The following is a 10000-nucleotide window of genomic DNA, read 5'->3' as shown; positions in this document are numbered from 1 at the left end:
TTTTTGGCGCCACCTCTGGTTAGAAATAAATCACCAATGTAATTTATTACTAAATTCTCATTAGGATGAAGTCATGCTTATTATTTGCACTTTACACTCTCATTTATTTTGTTCAGTCAAACATTCTGGTCAGAATTCCTTTGGGAGAAAGTGAGATTTTGCCAAATTGTATATTTTGAGTCACTTTGGTCAGAATTCCCAGTAGAGAGGATGACACTGGAATAAATTCCTTCCAGAGAGCATGGGATTAGAATTCCTCTGGAGAATGTTTTTGTACAGTGGGCGGTATCGATCAGAATTTTATGTACAGTTGACAAAATTTTACCAAATTGTATACAGAGCACAATGGATTAGTCCGATCAGTAGTGGGCAGGATTGGTCAGAATTCCCTGTAGAGGGAAAAGGATTGGTTAGTAGTTGCTCAAAGAGAGAGTGTTCGGTGCGCGTGTGTGACATTAGCAGAAAGCGGTTTTAACGTCGACATGGAGGATAAAAACAAAGAAAGAAAGAGAAGAAAGACTTACGATAAGGACAAGAAGTAGGACGTGTTAATATAGGATCAGCTTTCCAGCGCTGGAGAGAACTGAAGGAGCAGGAAGTTGGCCACATATTCACAGGTTGGAGTTTCCCGAGTCAATAACTCCTGAGCTAAACGCTGTTACTACACAAATAACACCTCTTTTCTATCGTAGTAATGTAGAGAGGCAGCTACAACCGCGTTTTGTGTAGTAACAGCATTTAGCTCAGGAGTTATTGACTCGGGAAACTCCGACCTGTGAATATGTGGCCGACTTTACTTAAGACGCCGAGGCGCTTTTTTCCTTCTCGATAGGTGAGTAACGTTGGTTTTGCTTTGTTACACAGAACTAATATATGCCTTTGTCCTTTACATCATTATGCTTGTGTGGCATTTTTGCTTGTTTGTTTATCTACAATCGTATTGTTCTTCCCTTCAGCTATGATAAAGACACGTTTCTTTCTGTTAGTCGCCTGGGTTACGTATTTATGTGTGGGCGGAGCTATCGATACAGGGGTGGGACCCGTTTGGGTTAGGGGCGTGTTTGTTTTGGTGATTTCAAATGTCAACATTGGCTTTCAAACGACGGAGACCGCACCTTTTAAGTGGAATTTTTTAATGTTGCTGAAATTTTGAGGGTTTATATTAATAAAGGTATAAGTTTGTTCTATAAATGAGAGATTACTGGTTCTTTTTTGTGGTACAGACCTCCTGAGGTTAAGCTGCTGAAGAAGGGAGATGGGTACGTCTATGCTCGTTCATTTTACCTCTCTGTAAGATAACTACAGTGAGTATCTACGCAGACTGCAGCACTCATGATGCTCTGTCTTCTGTTTTTCTGCTCAGAGGCACATCAGGTCTGGAGGTGAAGCTATCAGACAAAACTGTGAGTAAATCAAACATCGAGACTTTGATCCCAGGATCTGTCGGGTCACACGGAAGCTCCAGCGAGAGCGAGTATAGTGAAGAGGAGGAGCAGGAGCAGGGCTTTGTGTCCAGCGTGGTGGCTGGACGGGGACGGCAGCGGCGTGTTCACTGGGGGGATCTGCCACGACGGGACACAGAAAACCAACCGCAAGCTGGTGAATCCAGAGTGTCAAGCACGAGGCTCAAGAGAGAGAAGAGCAGTCATGAGGTCTCTGAGGTCTCAGGACCAGTCACTGACTTCGTATCAGTGGAGGAAACCAGTCGGCTTCTACAGGAAGTTGATCTCTCGGACACCTCGAGAGCTGTTTCGGATCAAAACTCTCTCCAAACAAGTCTCAATATCTCACAAGTCGGGATGAGTAAAAAAACTGCTGCTGGACTCCGAAACCTGCTAAAGAGCCACGGGAAAGCGAAAGCTGAAGCTCCAGCGGTCACGTTCAGTATACTGGGAGCTCTCACACACACCCTGATGGAGTGGAGAACCGAGGAGACCATGAGGTAAACCATGAGACGAGTTATGAGATGATGAGATAATATGTGAGATATTGAGGTGAGATGAAATTAGATATGAGATTAGATGAGCTTTGTGTCTCATCGCTCTGCCCTCATTTTTAATTGGTTTCTAAGCTTTTAAACATTTTATTATCTCATTAGATTTTATTTAAACGCCTGAATGTATCTGTAATGTAAGGTTCCTCAATGGACCAGATTACACCTCACACAGCAAGACCGAGCTGCAGCGTGATGAGGAGGAAGAGGAAGAGCTGGATGAAGATGACCTAGAAGATATAGAAAAGGTGAAGCATTCAGGAGGCGGTTCAGGAGAAGCCGAGGCTGGACCCTCTGCAGCAGCACCCGATTATGAGACTCTGAAGAGAGAGACGGAGATGCTGGAGCTCAGAGTGCACGAGTTTTATAGAGGAGTGTGTGTCCTGCCTGAGGAGGTGCAGACACAAGCTGTGGAGGTGGAAACACACAGCGAGGTGAGCAAACACAACGCAAACCTCTTCATTTTTGACCTGCGTGATTTGTTTACATGATTTAGAGATTTAAAACTGTCCACTGGATGGCGCTGCGTGCATGACTACGAGGAGTTACTGCACCCGAATGTGTCCTGGACACCGGAGTGGGTGGAAATGTCACAGAGAGGTTACTGTAGGTTACACTGTGACACTTCAGTGCGTCACAACAAAAACGCTGTTTTTTTTAACGCAGAAGTGGAAGATTGTTGGGGGGTTTTTTCATTATTAATATCTTGATACCTATTTTATTTTTTCATTAACACACTTGCATTTTTGTTTTTACATTTAAATAGAAGGGACTGTGTGTTTTTCGTTAGAATACATTTGATTATTTTAATACTTTACAGTAGATTCTTGTCGGCTACTGTTTTAAGTGTATTTTAAGTGTTTTTGGCGCCACCTCTGGTTAGAAATATAACGTCATCGTCTCTCACCTTTTAATTAAACCGATAAATCACGAATATAATTTATCGACAAATTCTCATTAGGATGAAGTCATTCTTATTATTTGAAGTTGAACTTATTATTTATATTTTTTTTGTGTGTGTGTGTGTGTGTGTGTGTTTTTATGAACCGTATGTTTGTTCAGGAGACAAAGAACATCCCTCCGCTGGTGCTGGTCGACTCTCAGGCTCAGCGAGCGATCCAGAGGCGCATTGTGGTGGAGAAGCTCTGCAGAAGGTCACTTCACTCGTTCATGTGCTGTTTTAGAGCTGACTTCATCCTGTTAATACGTATCATTTGTGTTTGTTTGTTTATTTTAAAGTGGTTGTTCTGTGCTGTGTTTTAGTTTAAGGGACGTCGTCGGGCCTCTGGGTGTAACCATGAGCGAGATCATCAACGATATTAACGCCATTGTCCGGACATTCAGGTGAGGAATTCCAGGAATATTTCCCCAAACTGGTTCCTGGCCTTCACTGGTCATGGTGAGGTTACAGGATAATGATCCAGGCTATAACAGCAAAAGACTTGGCCTTCTCTCAATCCCTGAGATTCCCCTTCGCTACTATGCGCTAAAGAAATAACCCAGAGAACTTACGCCCTTATCCAGAGCGACGTACACTCCTCAAGGGCCCAGCACAAGTAGCTTAGTATATTCATACAATAACTGTACAGATAATTTTACAAACGGTCTGTAAATAATGATATACAGTACTCTCTCGCCACTTCGCGCTTCAAGTTTCGCGGCCTCGGCGCATCGCTGATTTTTCAAAAATATTCATCGAAAAATAAAAATAAAAATGGTTTCCCAGGATGCCAGACAAAGAGAGAAACTCTCTCAGAGGCTTTGTACACACCCACGGGCACTCAGACAAGGCACGTGATTGGTTCCCGGTGTGAGATCTGAGCCGATTGGCTGCACATCATCGCATCCTCTCCCAGCTTCTTCCCTTGTCGTATCTCGCAACTCTCGTTCACGCCGTCAACCGTCTCTCGCGTATTGGGTTCGAGATTAACTTTTCGTAAAGATTCCTCTAGTGAGCCGAAGAGGAAGATGATGACCATCAGTGAAAAGGTCAAACTTAGGGCCAATCCTACTTCGCGGATTTTCACCTATCGCGAGGGGTTCCGGTCCCCATTAATCGCGATAAACGAGGGATCACTGTAAATCAGTAGAGAGGCGTTAGAGAGCTGTCCGGGTCATGGCACCAACAATGAGTTAGGAACCAGGAAGCTAGAGTTCCTCTACAGACTCTAATGTTTATTGATGTTGTTATGGTTTGAAAAGTATTCAGATGTGTTTTTTATTTATTTATTTATTTAATTTAATTTTTTATATAAACAATGTAAAGTAATATATAAATATAAAGAAGAGTCCGGTGTGAGAAGCTCGCGTAAGCGACAACAGGAACTTGCTTGTTATAATCTGTAAATGCTGAGGTGTTTTTTCATTCTTTAATCACTGGCAGATTGCTGTCGTATAAGTAGAATAACCGCGCAGCGTCGCGCTTTCGAGACGTCCGAGCCGCCGTCTCGCACAGTCGCGTTGTCAACAGGAAGTTGCGTACGGCTCTCGGGGGCTGATTTACGGTGGCTCTGAAGGGCCACTTCACAAAGGTGTTTCCAGGAATTCTGCTCCTCCCGTGAAGGGCCACTAAATCTGAGTCGTGCACACAAAGGTTTAACACCAATCAGAGGTGTCGAAACGGAGTCGGGTCAGTGACCTCGCGTCGCCTCGAGTCAAGTGCAGAAAGTTATAAACTCAAAGCGGAGCACGACACAAACCCACTACACTGACCGAGATTGTGCTAGAGGAAAAAAAAATAACAGGCTTAGAGTCAGGTGCAAAAGTTTTTACCCCCTCCCTCCAGTTTACAATTAATCCCCAAGGCAAAAAAAACAACTAAGAAATAGTGAAGATTTTCACTCTCTACTTACTTTAAGATCTGATCTCATTACTGTCCAGATCTGATCTCTGTATCATATCTTCTGGCTATAAATCAATTATAAATAATTTTTAGTTTATTTTTTATTATTATTTAAGATTAGTCCTGGTGTGTACAACATTTTGCACTCAACTTTAACATCTATAAGTGAACCAACAACAACAATAATACTACTACTAATAGAAATTCATTAAAAATAAAGACATTAAAAAGTAATTCATATAATTGTATTTTTTTACTCAGTATTCCACATAATAATTATTCATTCATTCATTCATTTACTACCGCTTATCCGAACTACTCGGGTCACGGGGAGCCCGTGCCTATCTCAGGCGTCATCGGGCACATAATAATTGATTAAGTGAAATCTTAATGTTTTTTTTTCTTTTCAGTTGCAATTGTAATGTTTATTTCATTATATGTTTTTATACCAAGATATTGGGGGACGCAGTGGTTTAGTGGTTAGCACGTTCGTTCCCACCTCCACCTTGTGTGTGTGGAGTTTGCATGTTCTCCCCCTGCCTCGGGGATTTCCTCCGGGTACTCCGGTTTCCTCCCCCGGTCCAAAGACATGCATGGTAGGTTGATTGACATCTCTGGAAAATTGTCCGTAGTGTGTGAGTGTGTGTGAATGAGAGTGTGTGTGTGCCCTGTGATGGGTTGGCACTCCATCCAGGGTGTATCCTGCCTCGATGCCCGATGACGCCTGAGATAGGCACAGGCTCCCCGTGACCCAGGAAGTTCGGATAAGCGGTAGAAGATGAATGAATGAATACCAAGATATTCAATAAATTAAAATGTATTTTTCCTTCATTTTTAATTTTTAATATATTTAAATTTTACAATAGAAGAAGAAGAAACACTTTTATATTAATGTTTTTTATTTTAGCACATTTTAAAAAAATTTTCTTTTACTTCAGAATCGTTACATTTTGCTCCGTTATAATTATCAGTCCGTCTGTCAGGAGGACGGAGATCGATTCATATTTTATTTCATGGTTTTTTTTTAACCTGAGGAACGAGATTAGCGGTTAGCAGGCTGTTAGCTTGCGGGATGTCTGACGACGGTTAATCGTCGATGTCGTCTTTTCCAGACTGACGAACGTTAACATCGTCCACAAGCCTCCTGAATGGACCCTGATCGCCGTCGTGCTGCTTTTAGCGTAAGTCTCTGTTTCTCTGGATTTTGTGAACACACTTAAATAAGACATGGTGTCCGAAATACACAAAGGTTTTTAAAAAAAAAAAAAAAAAAACTAATTTCAAAAACCTTCTTACTTTTTTTTTTTTGCAGTTTGTTTCTGATTTTTTCGATGTTCATGGCTGTGTTTTATACTTCTATGAAAATCCTTTGAAATGATTATATTTTTCATTTTATTTTGTATTTGTTTATTTTGAATCGTAGTTAGTCATATGATAGAAATCTTATTAATATAATATAATCATATTAGGCATCACATTGTTGCTATTCTTCTTATTATTATTATTAACTTTGAGAAACGATAGGACACGCCTCCTTCTGATTGACAGTCCCGCATGCCCCGCCCCCTTCACTACTACAGGTACTGTACACACTGTCCTGAGACTTTGCCCTGAAACCGTAACTCAACAAAACGTATTGACTTCAGATCATCGAGTTCGATCGATCGGCTCGTTTGCCTCCGGATCAGGATCGAGTTCCTTAATTAGTTTTTCCTCAAAATTTCCGGGGCATGGAATTTTATTTCAAAATGTTACTGGAACTTGTTACTTAGCTGATGTGAGCTCAGATTAAAGAGCCGGTCTCAGTGTTTGGGGTTTTTTCTTTATCCGGTGAGGTGTTTTATCGACTGATTGTGGTTTATGGCCACCTTGTGTGTGTGTGTGTGTGTGTGTGTGTGTGTGTGTGTGTGTGTGTGTGTGATGGAACAACAGCTGGAGTGCAGGACTGTAAGGAAATCAGGGATTATTGTTTTCTCTGCAGGAACACCCACTCAGTAAAGCCATTACACCTGTGTGTGTGTGTGTGTGTGTGTGTGTGTGTGTGTGTGTGTGTGTGTGTGTGTGTGTGTGTGTGTGTGAGATTACCGAGTTGCTTTCTTGATTTTAATCACACAGATAAAGATATGTACACAAGCATATGCAAGATTATGAATGAAACTTTTACAATCCCGTTTTACGACTTGAACTTTATTGGAATTTTGAGGCCGAACCGAACGTCACACCCAGGTTTACAGGAACATCTCAGGACGATCATCGTCTCCGTACTCCGGTTCTAAACCCACGCCGATCCACACCACGCAGCACGGCTCCTTTATGTTTAGCCACGCCCACTGACGTCCGTATAAGGCGGTACTGCTAGAGCTTTAATGTGAAACATCGATCATAATCCAGCCAATCAGACGAGTCTCAGTTTTAGGTCAGATTAAGTGAAATAGCGGTTAAGTGAATAGCGGCATTATTATTGTGTGTGTCTGTGTTTGTGTGTCTGTGTGTCTGTGTGTGTGTGTCTGTGTGTGTCTGTGTGTTTGTGTCTGTGTTTGTGTCTGTGTGTGTGTCTGTGTTTGTGTGTGTGTGTGTGTGTGTGTGTGTGTGTGTGTGTGTGTGTGTGTGTGTGTGTCTGTGTGTGTGTCTGTGTGTGTGTCTGTGTGTGTGTCTGTGTGTGTGTCTGTGTGTGTGTCTGTGTGTGTGTCTGTGTGTGTGTCTGTGTGTGTGTCTGTGTGTGTGTGTGTGTGTGTGTGTGTGTGTGTGTGTGTGTGTGTGTGTGTGTCTGTGTGAGAGAATATATAAGGAATAAAATAAGTAATTTTATTTTAAATAATTAACAAATTTTGCTGCTGAAAGCAAACTAATTATAATTATAAATCTTTATAAATAATAATGATGTTGACTTGAAAGAGCCAACATTCTGTTTTGTCATTCGTTATTTTCCTCTTACGTCATGACACGGACCGCTTGTGTTATTCCTTTCTAATAAGACCTCTGGTCACCCCGTCGTGGATACAGAGTGTGTTAGTGTCGGCATAGTGTTGGCATGTTGCGGTGAAAAACGGTAAGGTGTGTGTGTGTGTGTGTGTGTGTGTGTGTGTGTGTGTGTGTGTAGGCTCCAGGAGGCTGTTTGCACTGTGACAGATGGTGTGTACGGCTTCCCCGGAGTTTTTTATGAAGGACCCGTACGAGGCCCAGAGTTCCGTGCTGCTCCCGTCTGAGTCAACAGACTCCTGCTTTTTTATCTCCACACGATTACAGCAAATCCGTGATAGAGCAGCAGCAGGGCAGCAGCAGGGCAGTAGCAGGGCAGCATGGGAAACATTCCACCTGAGCAGCACTAACACCTTCCACCACTCCCTCCCTCCCTCACTCCACCCCTCCCTCCCTCATAAACCCTACCTAAAACCAAGACTCTGATTTATCATTTCATCGCTCTTCAGCTTTACACACTGTAGTTGGAACACTCGAGGTATAAGATGGAGCTCGTATCTGAATTCTACAACAGGTTAACGCTTGACTGACGGCAGACCGCCCGAAATTGTCCAGCGGTCAGCGCGTAGTCTTTTAATCCGTAAAGTGGCGATTTCTCTAAACGAATAAACGAACTGCGTAACTCTATAGAAGGAATAACACACACTGTGTCATGCTGTTATGGGAAGATGATTAGGAACAAAACAGCTACTTCCTGTTCTCGCCTGTTCTAGCAGGTGAACTTTTACCCATAATCGATGCTTGATATTTTTCTGTTGATAGAATGTTATAGAAAATTGATCACGCCTTCTGACCAATCAGAATCCAGCACTTAGCAGGGCGGTAAATATATTATTATTAATCTGTGGCGGTGGTTTAACAGAGACAGACAGACAGACAGACAGATAGATAGATAGATAGATAGATAGATAGATAGATAGATAGATAGATAGATAGATAGATAGATAGATAGATAGATAGATAGATAGATAGATAGATAGATAGATAGATAGATAGAGACTATTAATATAGAAATGTAGCTTGTGGTCTTTTTAATCAGAGATAAACACACACACACACACATAAACACACACACACATAAACACACACACACAATGGTGTGAATTTGATCAGGACACATTCTGTTTTCCGTTCGTGAATAATTCAGACACAGATCTCTCTTTACCTCGTGTCACACTCACGGTCGCCTCGTGCGGTTTTGTTCAGAGCGACTGAATAATGTATAAAGGTGCTGAAACGTGAGAGCAGGTGGAAACCGAGAGAGAGACGGAGAGACAGACAGAATGAGAGAGAGAGGGACAGACAGGCAGACAGAATGAGAGAGAGGGACAGACAGACAGAATGAGAGACAGAGAGAGGGACAGACAGAGACAGAGAGAGGGACAGACAGAGACAGAGAGAGGGACAGACAGAGACAGAATGAGGGACAGACAGAGACAGAATGAGGGACAGACAGAGACAGAATGAGGGACAGACAGAGACAGAATGAGGGACAGACAGACAGAATGAGGGACAGACAGACAGAATGAGGGACAGACAGACAGAATGAGGGACAGACAGACAGAATGAGGGACAGACAGACAGAATGAGAGACAGAGAGGGACAAACAGACAGAATGAGAGACAGAGAGGGACAAACAGACAGAATGAGAGACAGAGAGAGGGACAGACAGACAGAATGAGAGACAGAGAGAGGGACAGACAGACAGAATGAGAGACAAAGAGAGAGACAGACAGACAGAATGAGAGACAAAGAGAGAGACAGACAGAATGAGAGACAGAGAGAGGGACAGACAGAGACAGAATGAGGGACAGACAGACAGAATGAGGGACAGAGAGAGACAGACAGACAGAATGAGGGACAGACAGACAATGAGAGACAGAGAGAGACAGACAGACAAAATGAGAGACAGAGAGGGACAAACAGACAGAATGAGAGACAGAGAGAGGGACAGACAGACAGAATGAGAGACAAAGAGAGAGACAGACAGACAGAATGAGAGACAAAGAGAGAGACAGACAGACAGAATGAGAGACAGAGAGAGACAGACAGAATGAGAGACAAAGAGAGAGACAGACAGAATGAGAGAGAGGGACAGACAGACAGAATGAGAGACAGAGAGAGGGACAGACAGAATGAGAGACAAAGAGACAGACAGACAGATAGACAAAGAGACAGAGAGGGAC

General features: G+C 42.7%; 1 protein-coding gene across 2 annotated transcripts in view; it reads left to right on the top strand.

Annotated features, from left to right (window-relative positions):
* rpap2 (RNA polymerase II associated protein 2) overlaps window positions 1-10000 on the top strand; it is a 14013-nt gene that overhangs the window by 3138 nt on the left and 875 nt on the right. The window contains exons 7-12 of one of the 2 annotated variants that reach the window (XM_027158236.2): window positions 1224-1259; window positions 1364-1942; window positions 2136-2427; window positions 3056-3147; window positions 3257-3337; window positions 5948-6016. In XM_027158236.2, the coding sequence (XP_027014037.1) occupies window positions 1224-1259; window positions 1364-1942; window positions 2136-2427; window positions 3056-3147; window positions 3257-3337; window positions 5948-6016 (1149 nt within the window). The remainder of the gene's footprint in view (window positions 1-1223; window positions 1260-1363; window positions 1943-2135; window positions 2428-3055; window positions 3148-3256; window positions 3338-5947; window positions 6017-10000) is intronic. The other variant, XM_047806296.1, reaches the window with a different exon arrangement.

This window comes from Tachysurus fulvidraco, chromosome 22, assembly GCF_022655615.1.
Source record: "Tachysurus fulvidraco isolate hzauxx_2018 chromosome 22, HZAU_PFXX_2.0, whole genome shotgun sequence".
NCBI lineage: Eukaryota > Metazoa > Chordata > Actinopteri > Siluriformes > Bagridae > Tachysurus > Tachysurus fulvidraco.
Note: the sequence above shows the minus strand (reverse complement) of the source record. Positions and strands in the feature narration are given on the sequence as shown.